Source organism: Sinohyriopsis cumingii, chromosome 10, assembly GCF_028554795.1.
Source record: "Sinohyriopsis cumingii isolate HCF-2022 chromosome 10, ASM2855479v2, whole genome shotgun sequence".
NCBI classification, from domain to species: Eukaryota; Metazoa; Mollusca; class Bivalvia; order Unionida; family Unionidae; genus Sinohyriopsis; species Sinohyriopsis cumingii.
Window position 1 is genome coordinate 95,510,244 of NC_142970.1, and position 17,417 is coordinate 95,527,660.

The following is a 17,417-nucleotide window of genomic DNA, read 5'->3' on the forward strand; positions in this document are numbered from 1 at the left end:
GACTTGGTCAATCAGTTCTAAAAATGGCCATCACACTGTTGATAGTTATAGTAATGGCCATTCCATTCGACTACAAAGACTTCATATTAACATGAAAAGAAAATTCTAAATTGCATTTATGGGTGAGTATCTCACATTAAAAGTGTCTTCCCTGGTCTACATGTATGTTTTACTGGAACAGCCCTTAAAGGGAAAGTTCCAGAAAGTGGGGCAAGGAAAATTCCCATGGTCACAGTCAGTCAGTAAATAGAATATTGCAAAGAATTTCATGGACCAATCAGATTGACATAAATCAATATGTTAACATGTTGACATATCAGAAATATTAAACTGCAGCACATACTATATGTCAAGTGTACCGATTATGCATTAAATAGCAAATATGGTCCTGTTGTTGTTGTTGTTGTTGTTGTTGTTGTAGAGTTTAACACCATTTTTCTGCACAAGATAGGCTATACATGGTGGCCATTATAAATGGTGGAGAAAGAACCCAGGGAAACCCCGGAAAGAACCAACAGCCCACAAGAAGTTACTGGCAAGCTTTCTCACATACCCACATTAGCTGAATCCAAGACTCGAACCCAAGCAAACAGAGGTGAGATGGCAGTGATCCGTAACGGTGAGCGCTTTAGACCATTCGACCACTCGGGGCCCCAGTATGGTCCTGGTACTGTTACATTATGTAATAATACTATAAATGCCATATATAATAAACCCCAGTACAAGGTGACCTCACCTGCAACAGTATATTTTTTAGGGCAGATATGGTCAGTATGTAATAATACTATATGTAATACATCCCAGTATAATGTGACCTCACATGTAACACAGCACATGTTTATAATTCCCTTGAATGGCATTATAGTGTGGGATCAATTTGGTTGTATATCAGTAAGACCAGTAATGTCAAATAATGCAAAGGGTATTATGAGAAACTCTGTTTTGATGAGACATTGTTCTTTCATTGTTTATTTTCACCTTTACAGAAAGATTTTGAAACTGCTGCCAAACTGTACAAGAGAGCAACAGAGATCAAGGACAGTGATGCCACCTACCCTGGCAAGGGAATGTCCAGGCGAAGTTCCAGTGGTGATACCAACTCAACCATCAAAAATCTCCTCCAAACATGACACTGGCCAGCAAAACGATCACTCCAGTTTACCTCCAGATATTAACAGTATGCATGTACAATCTGTCATGCATGTACAGCACTTCCTGGCAATAAGGTCTTTCATTATTACATCATTTCTGTTAAGAGGCAGGCATGTTCATGGATCTGTTTTCACTATGTATAAGACAATTCACTATAAGGCAGTCTTGCTATAAAGTCATATGTTCTATTGCTTCCAGCATTATAATGAGAAAGTGCTGTACTGTAAAAGAGTACGGTACCAAAAGAGTACTGTACCATGAGAGTAATGTAACATGAAAGAATACTGTACTGTCATAAGAGAGTACTGTACCATGAGAGAGTACTGTACCATGAGAGAGTACTGTGACATAAGAGTGTATTACACTATGAGTGTACTGTACCATAAGAGTGTATTGCACTATGAGTGTACTGTACCATAAGATTGTACTGTACCATGAGTGTACTGTACCATAAGAGTGTACTGTACCATGAGTGTACTATACCATAAGAGTGTACTGTACCATGAGAGAGTACTGTGCCATAAGAGTGTACTGTACTATAAGAGTGTACTGTACCATAAGAGTATACTGTACCATGAGTACTGTACCATAAGAGTGTACTGTACCATATGTTTTTTTTGTCATTGTGTGAATGCTGTGTATCTTGTTATGGTTTTTATGATAGGCATCAATGAAGGATAAAAAAAACCTACAATCAATATGTTCATGTCCCCAGACTTTTGAAAACAAAGGTGAGAATTGAATAATCTCACCTGTTATCAGTGAGAGTTGATACTACATGTCATAAGCCGGAGTAGGCAAATTTGTGATATTGGTGTGTGTCAGTACACCATGTCAAAAGCCAGTGTTGGCAAATTTGTGATATCGGTGTGTGTCAGTACACCATGTCAAAAGCCAGTGTAGGCAAATATGTGATATCGGTGTGTGTCAGTACACCATTTCAAAAGCCAGTGTAGACAGATTTGCAAATTTGATGTTAATTGATGCATCATGTCAAAAACCTTGTAGGCAAATTTGCATTTTCAGTGGGAGTCAATACACCATGTCAGAAGGCATTGTAGGCAAATTTACATTTTTGGTGTGAGTTGATACACCATGTCATAAGCCAGTGGAGACAGATTTGTGATATTGGTGTGAGCCAATACACCATGTTATTATGCTGTCGGTTTTGTCTAATGTTGTAAAGCACTTAGAGCTTCTAAAAGTTGTGCACTATACAAAGTGCTCATTATTATTATTATTATGTCAAGAACCAGTGTAGGAATATTTGCATTTTCGGTGCAAGTTGATATGTCAAGAATCAGTGTAGGCAAATTTGCATTTTCTGTGAGAGTTGATACACCATGTCGAAAGTCAGTGTGGGCAAAATTTTTTTCTTTCATGAGAGGTGATTCACCATGTCATAAGCTCTTCCTATACCATTACAGGTTGACTAAAAAATGTAGAATATCGAGGGTGGACTCTAGATAAAGTACTTCTTCTTCATAACACTGTTAATAGTCAAAAAGTGACCAGCCTTGTATGTGAGCCCACCTTATAATGAGGTATGTTCCAGCAACTATGTGTCATAATACAGTACCAGGCATATAGTATATTTCATAATGGTGTGAAACCACCTTAAAAATGGCTGACAACAGCTAGGAGTTGCAGTGTAGTGAAACAATTGTGTTTATATAATGGAACGAAATTAAGCCAATTTAATGTGCTTCAGGATCATACAAGTGTTATATGTATATATGCAGTACACTGAGGGGATTAATAGTGAGGTATCACTGTAACTATGCATATAGGAAGGCTGCAGGTCACTGAGGAGCTTAATATTCAGGTACCACTGTGACTATACATGTGTTTTAAGAGGGACCACATTGGCTTAAAGGGATTAATAGTGAGGTACCAATGTGACCATGTATGTGTGATAAGAGGGACTGCAGTGTATTGAAGGGATTAATAGTGATGTACCAATATGACGTTATATGTGTTATAAGAGGGACTGCATTGTATCGAAGGGATTAATAGTGAGGTACCAATGTGACTATGTATGTGTTATAGGAGGGACTGCTGTGTATTGAAGGGATTAATAGTGATGTACCAATATGACCTTGTATGTGTTATAAGAGGGACTGCATTGTATTGAAGGGATTAATAGTGACGTACCATGTGTTATAAGAAGTTATACAGTATACTAGGGATCTTGATAGTGAGATACAAATGTATACAAAAGAATCTGAGAGAATGATGCAGTTCAACATTTGGAGTGTGGGGCTAGGTGGAGACCAGATGATACAGGAAATTCATTTCAGACAAAAGTGTGGGTACGAATTTATGCTGCTTTACTGCTTTACTGTTTCTTATAATCAAGCTTACACACATTTAAGCAATAAAATATCAAACTGTCTTTAAGATTTAAAAAAAATACTGCATGTCATAATTTTGTATAAAAATGCTTAAAATTAAATAAAGTAATTTTATATTTCTATAGGTTGATAATGTACAAAAACTTTGCAACATCAAAATATTACAGACAGTATGATACTTATGGCTGTGATGAATATTTTATGATAAATTTGGCAACCAGAATCATTTTCATAATGATAGTATATATACCATAATATTTATTGCTATTCAACATTGAAAAACAATTAGATTGTCTCAAACTTTCCTTGCATTGCTATTAATAATGATACATAAAGTAGTTGTAAAGTTATGTAACAACAACCATAATGTTGAGTGCAGTTCATTATGGTCTCTACCTACATCCAAGGTCTTTTTCAAGCATGTTTATAAAAAGGCAGAGGATCTTCCAACTGACTGCTCCGGTGGCCTAATGGTTTGAGCATCTGCCTCAGATGTGGGAGGTCGTGGGTTCAATCCCTAGCCGAGTAAAACCAAAGACTTATAAAAATGATATTAACAGCTGCCTCGCTTGGTGCTCAGTATTACAAGGTTAGTGTTAGGACTGGTTGGCCTGGCATCAGGATAATGTGGCTGGGTGGGACATCATGCTACATGTCTGCGACATGATGCCCCAGTACTAGACATCACTATGAACTGCCATACTGCAGAGATCTTAGCAATATGACTGAAAAATTGTTAAAGCTATGTGAAAAATCCAAATCACACACACACTCACACATCTTCCACCTGCAGGATGCACAGAATATGTCTCTTTTCTTAAGATGATTAGCTTTCATCCTAAAAGTGAAGATAACCAGTTATTTATTATGTCAATGCTTCAATGGTCTCCACTGCAACAAGTTTTGTATGTGAGAGTGTTCATGTTTTTACAAGTGTACATGACAGAATATTTGGACCATGACATTTTTATTACAGTATATGTATGTATGTATGTACCTATGCACTCACATGCATGTATGTATGTGAGGAAAATGTGTGTGTGTTGTTTTGTGATTGAACAGGAATAGATATGTCTTCATTTGGAGAGATAGAAACAGCTGCATTTTATTCATGAGCAGAAAAACCCATATTCAGTTCAAAATCAACATGAAAATATTGTTAATTTTACATGCTTCTACCATATTAACTTATATATATATATATATATATATATATATATATATATATATATATATATATATTTAAAGCCTTTTTTATGCATTTCTTTTTACTATTTTCAGTTTGCTGGTATACACTTACATTGTATTGCATTTTTGTTTGTCCATACCTCTGCCTGAAATACCTCTAAGTGATATTTTGCTATGTTTCACTTCATGTCCATTTATTGATAAAACCGTCCATTTCAAAGGTGTGCAACTTTGTCATGTTACACTTTCTGTCAATTTATTGATGAAACGGTCCGTCCATTTCAAAGGTGTGCAAGTTTTCCATATTACACTTAATGTCCATATATTGATAAAACTGTCCATTTCAAAGGTGTGCAACTTTGCCATATTAATTACTCTTTCTGTTAATTTATTGATAAAATGGTCCATTTCAAAGGTGTGCAACTTTTCCATATTACGCTTCATGTCCATTTATTGATAAAACCGTCCATTTAAAAGATGTGCTTCACAATACATAACAGAAAATGCCATCTTATCTGTGATATGAAGACCTTGTTCACTTTATATTTTATCTTTTATCCGTGCCAAACAAATAATAAAGATTTTCTTGTAATGTTTTTCTTTCTTCTTTCTCTGACACCAGCATAAACATTGTGAAACATAGGTATCACTTTTCTGGTGACAGAGGTGACATAGTTATGCCTTAGACATAATTACATGGACACAGGTGATATAATTCTCATGTTAAATGATGATGCATAATTACATGAACAGAGGTGAAGGAAGCTGGATATACAATTGCCATTTTAGGTTACCAATGAAACACGGTTTCACATTTTATAAGCATTATACTCTAGGATATTCATTATTTTGCACACAACTGATACCCAGAGATCTGTCATCTCATAATGCACCAGATATATGTGGTTACATTCATGCATTAAGTTTCAGGAGAACAACATACTCGGAGCAGTTGAACCATTCTGATAATTATTTACTGAAAACATCCAGTCAGTGATCTGGTAGGAACATAGTGATTGGTTGGAACATCCAGACAATTTTCAGTTGGGAACATCCAGTTTGTTGGAAACTTAGAGACAATGTGCTGTTGGGAAATTGATGTCAGTGATTTGTTGGGAACATAAAAACATAGATTTATTAGGAAGATGATGGCAATGATCTTTTTGGAACATGATGGCAGTGATTTGTTGGGAATGTGATGACAATTATTTGTTGGAAACATGATGGCAATGATTCTGTTATGAACATGATGGCAGTGATTTTGTTTGGAACATGATTGCAATGATTTTTTTGGGAATATGATGGCAATTATTTGTTATGAACATGATGGCAGTGATTTTGTTGGGAACATGATGGCAATGATTTTTTTGGGAACATGATTGCAATTATTTGTTGGGAACCTGATGGCAATGATTTTGTTGGGAACATGATGGCAATAATTATGTTGGGAACATGGTGGCAGTTATTTGTTGGGAACAGGATGGCAATGATTTGCTTGAGAACATAATGGCAATTATTTGTTGGGAACATGATGGCAGTGATTTTGTTGGGTACATGATGGCACCTCTTTATTGGGAACATGATGGCACCTCTTTATTGGGAACATGATGGCACTGATTTTGTTCAGAATATGATTGCAATTATTGGGAACATGATGGCAGTGATTTTGTCGGGAACATGGCTATTATTTATTGGAAACATGATGACAATGATTTTAATGGAAGAATGATGGCAATTATTTGCTGGGAACATGGCAATTATTTGTTGGGAACATCAAGACAATTATTTGTTGTGAACATGATGGCAATGATTTTGTTGAGAACATGATGACAATTATTGGAACGTGATGGCAGTTATTTGCTGGGAACATGGAAATTATTTGTTGCAAATATGATAACAATTAATTGTTGGGAACATGAAGGCAATGATTTTTGGGGGGAACATGATGGGAATTATTTCAATTATTTGTTGGGAACATCATGGCAATTTGTTGAGAACATTATGGCAATGATTTTGTTGGGAACATCATGGCAATTATTTGTTGGCAGCATTATGGCAATGATTTTATTGGGAATATGAAGCCAATTATTTGTTGTGAACATGATGGCAATTTTTGTTGGGAACATTATGGCAATTATTTTTTGGCAGCATTATGGCAATGATTTTATTGGGAATATGATGCCAATTATTTATTGTGAACATGATGGCAATTTTTGTTGGGAACATTATGGCAATAATTTTGTTGGAATATCATGGCAATTATTTGTTGGCAGCATTATGGCAATGATTTTATTGGGAATATATGCCAATTATTTGTTGGGAACATGATGGCAGCGATTTTCTTAGGAACATTATGGCAGTGATTTTTAGAAAACATGATCACAATTCATTTTGTTGGGAATATGATGGTAGTGATTGTGTTGGGAACATCATGTTAATTATTTGCTGGGAACTTGATGGCAGTGATTTGGTTGTGAACATGATAGCAATGGTTTCTTGGGAACATGATGACAATGATTTCTTGGGAAAAAGATGGCAGTGATTTTGCTTGAAACATGATGGCAATGAGTTTCTTGGGAACAAGATGGCAATTTGTTGGGAACATGATTGCAATAATTTTGTTGGAATCATGATGGCAATGATTTATTGTGAACATCATGGCAATGATTGTGTTAGGAACATGGTGGCTATTATTTTTTGGGAACATGATAGCATTGATTTTGTTGGGAACATCATCACAATTAGTTTTGTTGGGAACATGATGGCAATGGTTTTGTTGGAAACATCATGGCAATTCTTTTTTGGGAACATGATGGCAAATAATTGTTGGGAACATCATGGCAATTAACTGTTGGGAACATGATGGTAATGATTTGGGAATATGATGGCAGTGATTTTGTTTTGAACATATTGTCAACGACGTTATTGGGAGCATAATAGCAATTATTTGTTGGAAACATGATTGTAATTATTTGTTGAGAACAATGGCAATGGTTTTGTAGGGAAGATGATGTCAATGGCTTTGTTGAGAACATGATAGCAATTAATTATTGGGAACATGATGGCAATGATTGTGTTGGGAACATGATGGCAGTTATTTGTTGGGAACATGATGACAATTATTTATTGGGAACATGATGACAATTATTTGTTGGGAACATGATGGCAGTTATTTGTTGGGAACATGATGGCAGTTATTTGTTGGGAACATGATGGCAGTAACTTTATTGGGAACGTGATCGCAGTGACTGTTTGGAACATGGTGGCAATGATCTTGTTGGGAACATGATGGCAATTATTTGTTGGGAACATGATGACAATTATTTGTTGGGAACATGGTGACAATTATTTGTTGGGAACATGATGGCAGTAACTTTATTGGGAACGTGATCGCAGTGACTTTGTTTGGAACATGGTGGCAATGATCTTGTTGGGAACATGATGGCAATTATTTGTTGGGAACATGATGGTAATTATTTGCTGGGAAACTGATGGCAATTATTTGTTTGGAAAATGATGGCAGTGATTTTCTTTGGAACATCATGGCAGGGATTATGTTAGGAACATGATGGCAATTATTTGTTGGGAACATGATTACAATGATTTTTTAGGGAATATGATGGCGTCGATTTTGTTGGGAACATGATGGCAATGATTTTGTTTGGAACATGACGTGAGTGATTTTGTTGGGAACATGATGGTAATAATTCTGTTTTAAACATGATGGCAATGATTTTGTTGAGCCAATGATGGAAATTATTTGTTGGGAACATGAAAGCAAATATTTTTTGTGAAAATGATGGCAATGATTTGCTTGGGAATAATAATAATAATGAGGACTTTGTATAGTGCCTAATCTTTAGAAGCTCTAAGTACTTTACAACATTAGACATCTATAAGATAAAAAACATATAATGATATGATTACAAAAACAAACACCATGAAATTAGAAAACATAAAAAAACATGCTGAGAATATTTAAGATAGGAAACATTATTAGGTCTTTAAGTTTGTTCTTGCAGTCGAAATAAGTGAGTTTTGTGAGAACTCTTGAATGGGATCACTGTGTCTTTGTGTCTAAGTTCAATGGCCGATTCATTCCACGTTGCTGGGCCCTGGTGTGCAAAAGAACGCTGTCCTTGTGAATTTGTTTTCTTAGTGGGAATAATGAGTATGCAATTGTTAGGAACATGATGGCAATTATTTATTGGGAATATAATGACAATCATTTGGGGGGGGGGGGGGATATTATGGCGTTGATTGTGTTGGGAACGTGATGGCAATTATTTAGTTTGGAACATGATGTCAGTGATTTTGTTAGAGCATGATTAAATTATTTGTTGTTAAAACGATGGCAATTACTTGTTGGGAACATAATAGCAATGGTTTCGTTTGGAACATGATGTCAATGGCTTTGTTGAGAACATGATAGCAATTATTTGTTGGGAACATTGTGGCAATTATTTGTATGATGGCAATTTCTTCTTGGGAATATGATGGCAATTATTTGTGGGAACTTGATGGCAGCGATTTCCTAGGAACATGATGGCATTGATTTTGTTGGCAACATCACCACAATTCATTTTGTTGGGAATATGATGGCAATTATTTGTGGGGAACATGATGGTAGTGATTGTGTTGGGAACATCATGTTAATTATTTGCTGGGAACATGATGGTAATGATTTTGTTGGGAGGTCATTTATTTGTTGGGAACATGATGGCAATGATTTTTGCTGGAACATGATGGCAATTTTTTATTAGGAACATTATAGCAATGATTTTGTTGGCAACATCATGGCAATTATTTATTGATAACATTATGGCAATGATTTTGTCGGGAACATCATATCAATGATTTTATTGAAAATATTATGGTAATTATTTGTGGGAAACATGATGGTAGTGATTGTGTTGGGAACATCATGTTAATTATTTGTTGGTAACATGATGGCAATGATTTTGATGTGAACATAATTGCAACGATTTTTTGGGATCATGAGGTCATTTATTTGTTGGGAACATGATGGCAATGACTATGTTGGGGACATGATGGCAATGATTTAGTTTGGAACATGATGTCAGTGATTTTGTTGGAACATGATTAAGTTATTTGTTGTTAACATGATGACAATTATTCGTTGGGAAATTGATGGCAGTGATCTGTTTGGAACATAAAGGCAGTGATTATGTTGGGAACATGACAATTATTTGTTGAGAACATGGTGGCAGTGATTTCGTTGCGAACATGATGGCAATTATTTGCTGGCAACATGGCAATTATTCGTTGGGAAATTTATGGCAATTATTTGTTTTAAATATGATGGCAGTGATATTCTTGGGAACATGATGGTAATGATTCTGTTTGAAACATAATGGCGATGATTTTGTTGAGCCCATGATGGCAATTATTTGTTGGGAACATGATAGCAATTATTTGTTGGGAACATAAAGGCACTGATTTGCTTTGGATAATGATGGCAGCGATTTTCTTGTGAACATCATGGTAGTAATTATGTTATCAACATGATGGAAATTATTTGTTGAGAACATGAAGACAAGTATGTTTTGGGAACATGATTGAGGTGATTTTGTTGGAACATGATTGAATTATTTGTTGTTAACATGATGGCAGTTATTTGTTGGGAAATTGATGGCATGATCTGTTTGGAACATAAGACAGTGATTATGTTGGGAACATGATGGCAATTATTTGCTGGGAACATGAAGGCAGTGATTATGTTGACAACATGATGACAGTTATTTGTTGGGAACACGATGGTAGTGATTTTTGTTGGGAACACGATGGTAGTGATTTTTTGTTGGGAACTTGATGACAATGTCTTTTATTTGGAACATTATGGCAATTATTTGTCGGGAACATGATGGCAGTGCTTTTGTTGGGAACACGATGGCAATTATTTGTTGGTAACATAATGGTGGTTTTTTATTGGGAACATGATAGCAATGATATTGTTGGGAACATGATGGCAATTATTTGTTGTGAACATGATGGCAGTGATTTTGTTGGGAACATGATGGCAATGATTTCGTTGGGGGCATGATGGCAATTATTTGTTGTGAATATGATGACAGTGATTTTGTTAGGAACATGATGGCAGTTATTTTGTTGGGAACAATGATGGCAGTGATTTTGTTGGGAACATGATAGTAATGATTTTGTTGGGGTCATGATGGCAATTATTTGTAGGAAAATTGATGGTAATTATTTATTGGGAACCTGATCGCAGTTATTTGTTGGGAATATCATGACAATTGTTTGTTTGGAAATTGACGGCTGTGATCTGTTTGGAACGTGATGGTAGTGAGTATGAAGGGAACATCATGGCAATGATTGTGTTGGGAACATGGTGGCAATTATTTGTTGGGAAAATGATAGCAATGATTTTGTTGGGAGCATGATGCCTGTGATTTTGGTGGGAACTCATTAATATTTATTAATTATTATTGTTGGCATCAAAGAATCAAAGGCTTTTGTAAAGTACCTTTCTCAGATTTTAATGCCTGGGAAGTATGGAAATTATAAATTGATACATATTATGGACCATCACACGTGTATATCGAATGTATCTGTTTTACACTACAGTGATACCAAGGGTCTGCACATGGCGGGTGTGGATAGCTGCGCCTAGAACACTTCTAGGATTTGCACAGGGGCTGCATGTAGAACACTTCTAGGGTTTGCACAGGGGCTGCTTGAAACTTACAGGGTTTGCACAGGGGCTGCATGACACTGATAGGGTTTGGTACTGCATATACAATAAATGAGGTTAGATCCAGTACATTAGTGGAATACGTATCGTTAATACAGTCTTGCGTAAAGTTTGATTTGTAAAAAAAATAATAATATAGCATTCTTCCGATTTATTTTAATTGTTCGCTCACAAAAGCTTTGTTATTTGCATTGTCAAGCTCGATCATTTAACTATGTTGTGAAGAAGACTAAAACTATTAAATGTTAAAATTTGGTCAGTGTAACCTAAAATCCTTTTTACATTCCGATTTAAGTCTTGCTGAGTTGGTTTTAGGTCTGTAGGTATTGAATCACTTTCTTGGCGAAGTATCAATGAAACAAGTTGTTCTTGCTATAATGAATGGCATGGGGTTTTTATTTTAACAAGTTGCTTTTTAATATTATAATATTGCACGGGCACGTGTTAATGTTGGTGGGATTGGTTTAAAAGGGCAATTGTTATCAGTGAGAATTGATATTATTGATGCATTTTTTTTTTTACACTAGGCTCTTTTAACAGAACTCGCCGTGGAATCCATTATATTGCTAAAACGGCCGTATAAAATTTACACGTCGTCGATCACCTCATTGATCAGCGCGAGGTGTACAAGTGGGTCCATGACCCCTACCCATGTACAGCCGCTGACAGATTGATGTTGCTTCATTGATGAAATCGTGGGAATTGTTGCCTGCACGTAAACTCCCTACGAGGGTTTCTAATCGATCAAAATCCACGTTAACATTATTGAGACACCACTGTGTCAGGACTGTCACTCCGGCGGGGTATATAGCCGCCCCATGTTATTTCCATGGGAGCAGTCTCGCTATGAGTTCACATCGGTTTTAGTCGTCATTTTTATCTAATTTTAGTCGAAATTTCAGCGGAGGTTTAGTTGATTTTTCACATGAAGGTTTAGTTGATTTTTTAACACGCTTATATTCAGATCGATCAGCCCCTACTTTTAGTAAAACGTTTGTTCAGCTGGAGTCATCATTATTTGCCCTAGTGAGACTGTGGACTGTGGACTTCTCGAATAACCCATCTTAACCAGTCTCCCTTTGATTCGGGATTGTTTTCGCTGCATTAAATGTTTATCTCTGTAGCCACACTCAATCGCAGCAAACGCGGTGACCCTCTAAAAATATTCTGCTGGGCCTCCTCGTAAAACAAATTGTGCAACTGTTGGTAATTCTGATTAAACCCTGATAGCCAACTTCTGCACCTGCTTCCTTTGTGGAGATTTGTGTACATTCTGATGCCACAGTGGCTTCTCTGATTTGTTACGGCATGATCGCAGTGGCGCCTCTGATTGCTTCAATGTTCATCAGAAGACGTTGTAGTGTCTGGGCGGTTGCTCCTGTTGCTGCGGCGATTTCTGCGGCTTAATCAACAGGGTAATCGTTTGTTCGAATCCTGCGGTGAGATCATCCTTCGTTATCTGACGCAATTGTAATTTTTGTTTGACTGCATCACGCGTTGGTAAATATTACTGTAGCGTTGCCAGGCAGTCATGTGCTAGTCGCGTTGTTCGATTTATTACTCACTGTTTAATAATTATATATTTAACTATTTTAATGAACATATTTTATCAGTGTCAATCCATCCAGTATCACACTGGCGTTCGCTGACATCTATATGATAATAAACCCATGCGGTTGGCCAAAAGTGTTAGGTTATGCTTGTGAAAAAAAATTAAACGGGATTTGAAATCCATGTCTCCGGAACATCACGTGGTATCAATAGTTTGAGCGTGTATGAGTCTACCCCGTTGAACACGAATGACATTTTAGTGTTGTCCCGGATAAATTTGGAAAAATGTTTGTATCGTTGTGTGAGATAGATAACGTCGGTGTTTTTGTGTCTACCCTTGGAAAATATCGCTCCTGGATCAGATTGTTGCTCCAGCATCATGTCGTCATACACCACTAGGTTGTTAACACCGCCATCTATGTCGTCAATGGCAGGTGCGTCTTCAATGTTGTTGATGACTTCAATAATTTTGTCAACGTTATTGTCGCCTTCGCTGTTCTTAGCGACCTCGTTGTAGTCTTCCAGGACGATATAAAACGCATGTTTACCTGCGGTTGGAGCCACCAAATATTATTTGTCCCAGCATTCTCATAACGAGGTTAAAAGTAACAGCTCAGTCTTTCCACAACTAGACGGTGCCTATGATTATCGCGTGCACACGGTTGTGTATTGCCTTATGGTGTTTTACGGGGGGGGGGGGGGGTTCGCTGTAAAGTCAACAATGTGAAACTCGTCGCGGGATAGTAAACGTTCTTCAGGTAATTTATTGACCTTGGTCAGTGAATTAATTGCTACCACACTGGTATCAAATGCCCATACGTAGACGCACGTGTAGTCACCACGAAAAATAAACGCCGCGAAACCTAAGAGATGTGTGTTCGATGTGGCGCGAAAAAAATGTCAAATTGGATGGTGGCATTGCATAGTCTTTGGGGGAGGCGATTCTACGTCCGCCATGGACGTAACACCCAGGAGAGAATGGTGAGAATCTGGTCAACGAGATAAACAGTGCATGTTACCGACACAATCTTGCATACCCTAATTATGATTTAACTCGGCAACACGTAGCTGGTCGTGATTTAATTGGCGCGTTAAATTAAATTATTTATTATATGCTTGTTTATTTCTCCGTTAACTTTACATTGTCATAATAGCGCAGTATATTACGATATTGAACATTTTCATTCTGCACGCACGTCTACGACACGTGTGCCTTAAAGATAGTATAGCGTATTATGAACTACTTTGTAAAAAAACAAAAAACAATATGTCCACTCGTATAGCAGACTCTTTATGATTTGGTTGATTAAAGTTGTTTATGATTAACTAAAAGCAGCTGTTTTGTCCGTCTGAAAGTATAGATGATAAAGTTAACGCTGTGGACGAGTTCACTCTGTCATAAACGAAACTTTCAAAGAAGCAAAGGAATGAACGTGATATTCGCAGTGTCAACAACAAAAGTGAGAGATGCAGTAATTGAAATTATTATATGCTCATTTTTTTCCCCGTTAACTTTACATTGTCAGAATCGTGCAATATTACCCGATATTGAATCCGCGTGCCAATACGCATATAGCATTCACGTGCATGACGGAACTACTTTCTACTGTAAACAAAGAATGGACGCAGACGCCAGCACTTTTGATTTGTAAACAAATCATGTACACTCGCGTAGAGGCGCTTTACGTTGTGGTTGTTTAAATTTGTTTCTGAATGAACTCAAACAGACGTTTCGTGGACTGCCACATACCAGCTGCTTTGGTACATTCCGCGTTGATACAATGTTTCGGATTTAGGCTAGCTACAGTATATAACAGACGCAAGATAAGGTCCTTACAAATAACATACAAGTGACAATTCATATATTATCTTCTTTAGCTGGTGATAAGAATGGCAAAAAAATATACTTACAGTTTTACATCCTGAATTTCCTCAAAATGTACTTTCTTAGTTCTGCAAATCCGAATTACATGAGCCATGTCATAGGTTCTCAATCTGGATTACACATTTCGAAATTGTACTGTTGTTGTTGTTGTTGTAGGGTTTAAAGCCATTTTTTTCAGCACACGATATGCTATACATGGCGGCCAGTATTAATGGTGGAGGAAGAACCCGGGAAATCCCCAGAAAGAACCACCGACCCTCGAGAAGCTACTGGCAAGCTTTCTCACATACCCACATTGGCCGAATCCGAGACTCGAACCCACGCAGACAGAGAAATTGTATTGTAATTTCGATAAGTGCAATTACGTCATCCTTACTGCACTCAAAATGAAATAAGCATTAAATTCCATAGCGTCTTTTTGATAATTGCAATTGAAAGGCTTCATATTTTTCCCACATCATGATTTCAAACATTCAATGACATGCCAGGATTCATCGTGATTTAGCCATTGTTGAACGATTTTTTTTTTTTTTTACATTAATGCGCACAGGAGATGTTGATGCAACGAAACTGCACGATCACAATAATGGGATGCAAGACTTCCTGTGGACATTACCGCGTTGAACAATTAAGTTCAGCGCGCGATCGCGATGGAACCCGCCGTGGCAAAAAGATATTTAAAAAAATTAAAGATTACGAAAACAGAAACACCAGTGGCCTCACAGCCGTATCTCTTCACCGTGAGATAAAGGTAGGCACCGAGAGAACTAGAAGGTGGAACAAGAGCTACTGATCCCATCTGGAGTTTAACCATGCATCAATTCAGGACTCACCCCAGCAATGCGCGTCAACACCTGGGGCCCAAGCTACCCACACACGAGTTTATGAGAGAAGAGTTGCCAGCGATATCAGCGGATACAGTTACCTAAACGGTGGTTCGTGTATCAACAAGGTTGCAAGTACACAAGACTCTAGCGCAGGGCTCCAGCACCCCGACATCGGTTACATACAAGGCACGTCAGGATGACGATACCACGTAGATGACCCCGTTTATTATCAATAGGATCCACGGTAAATTGTCTGCAATCGCCAGCGGTGTAATCTCAAAGCATTTTAACGCTGCATAATTTACAATGATTGTTTGATGTTGCGCTAAGTTTATGATGTCATCCACGGTAAGATCACTGCAATCGGGAAAACCTTACTGCATGTCACAAAGTCGGTGAGATTTTTATTTTTTGGGCTATGGATGTGCAAATTCCACATATCACAGCGGTAACCAGGTGTACATCATTATGGATATTTCAATACCGGTCAGAACCCCTGGGATATCTAATACGTTACTGTGACAACATATGCGATGTGACGTCGTTCAACCCATATTGGTTCCATTTTATCCATAACAACCCACTCATTCTTTCTACTGGCAATAAATTTTATTCTGAGACAGTATTTGCTATGCGGGGCAAGAACAGATAAAATGGATGCAGGTCCGACGTCAATCATTCCACCAAGATAAACTCTCTGCGGTCTGGAATAAACATGTATGGCATTGTCAACATCAAATTCAACTATTGCGTTATGATAATACTGATGCAGTTCTGAAAATTCTTTTGGCGGACTGACAACTGTGACGTTCACGATGATCAAGATCAAATAATGGTTTTACACGCACTGGTTCAACCACTGATAACCTTTGAAATTCTTTTCCAGTTTAAAACGTGTCAACCTACTGATTACTGAGGAGCGTACCCTGTTTTGCACAAAGGTCACCAAGTTGTGAATTTGAATGTGGCCGTAGAATCAGTAAAACTGAAAATACCTATTTTGAGCCCAACCAGCCCTGAACTATGTGCGTATATATAGGTTGATATCTCTATTATATTTTGAGGAGTTAAAATATAAATTGGAATGGCTACTTATTCCAGCAGTAACTGTTCAACTTAATAGTTTTCTCAGTGAATGATGTTCCAGCATATTCCATTCATCCTCCATGGTTATTGTGCCATCAGATAGGATATAATCTAAATTATCTGTTGCCTTATGTCTGAACTATGAGTTGACTGTTTTGAGTGTCGCTATAGTCTGGTGAGGTTTTATAACCATTAATTATATTTTCAATTATCCCTGGGTGATAAAGACCAAGATGGGATTGTCTTTAATTCACATCGGCACACAGATCTACAAGTAACATGTAATCAAGTAATGCAAGACCAAGATGGGATTGTCTTTAATTCACATCGGCACACAGATCTACAAGTAACATGTAATCAAGTAATGCAAGACCAAGATGGGATTGTCTTTAATTCACATCAGCACACAGATCTACAAGTTACATGTAATCAAGTAATGCAAGACCAAGATGGGATTGTCTTTAATTCACATCGGCACACAGATCTACAAGTAACATGTAATCAAGTAATGCAAGACCTTGACCAGGGAGATAAAAACTTACTTGTTGAAAATAAACATCACTCATTTCGTAAATATTGTTATTTTGCAACCTTTTCTACGAATAATTATCTCAGAGTTCTTCATAATGATATCATCTTTC

General features: G+C 37.1%; 1 protein-coding gene across 2 annotated transcripts in view; it reads left to right on the forward strand.

The window, feature by feature from the left end:
- The window catches only part of LOC149790607 (nephrocystin-3-like), a 129,222-nt gene extending 123,936 nt beyond the window's left edge, over positions 1-5,286 (forward strand). For both annotated transcript variants that reach the window (XM_089972710.1, XM_089972711.1), the window contains one exon: positions 987-5,286. In XM_089972710.1, the coding sequence (XP_089828836.1) occupies positions 987-1,130 (144 nt within the window). In that variant the 3' untranslated portion in view covers positions 1,131-5,286. The remainder of the gene's footprint in view (positions 1-986) is intronic.
- Positions 5,287-17,417: the final 12,131 nt, after the last annotated feature.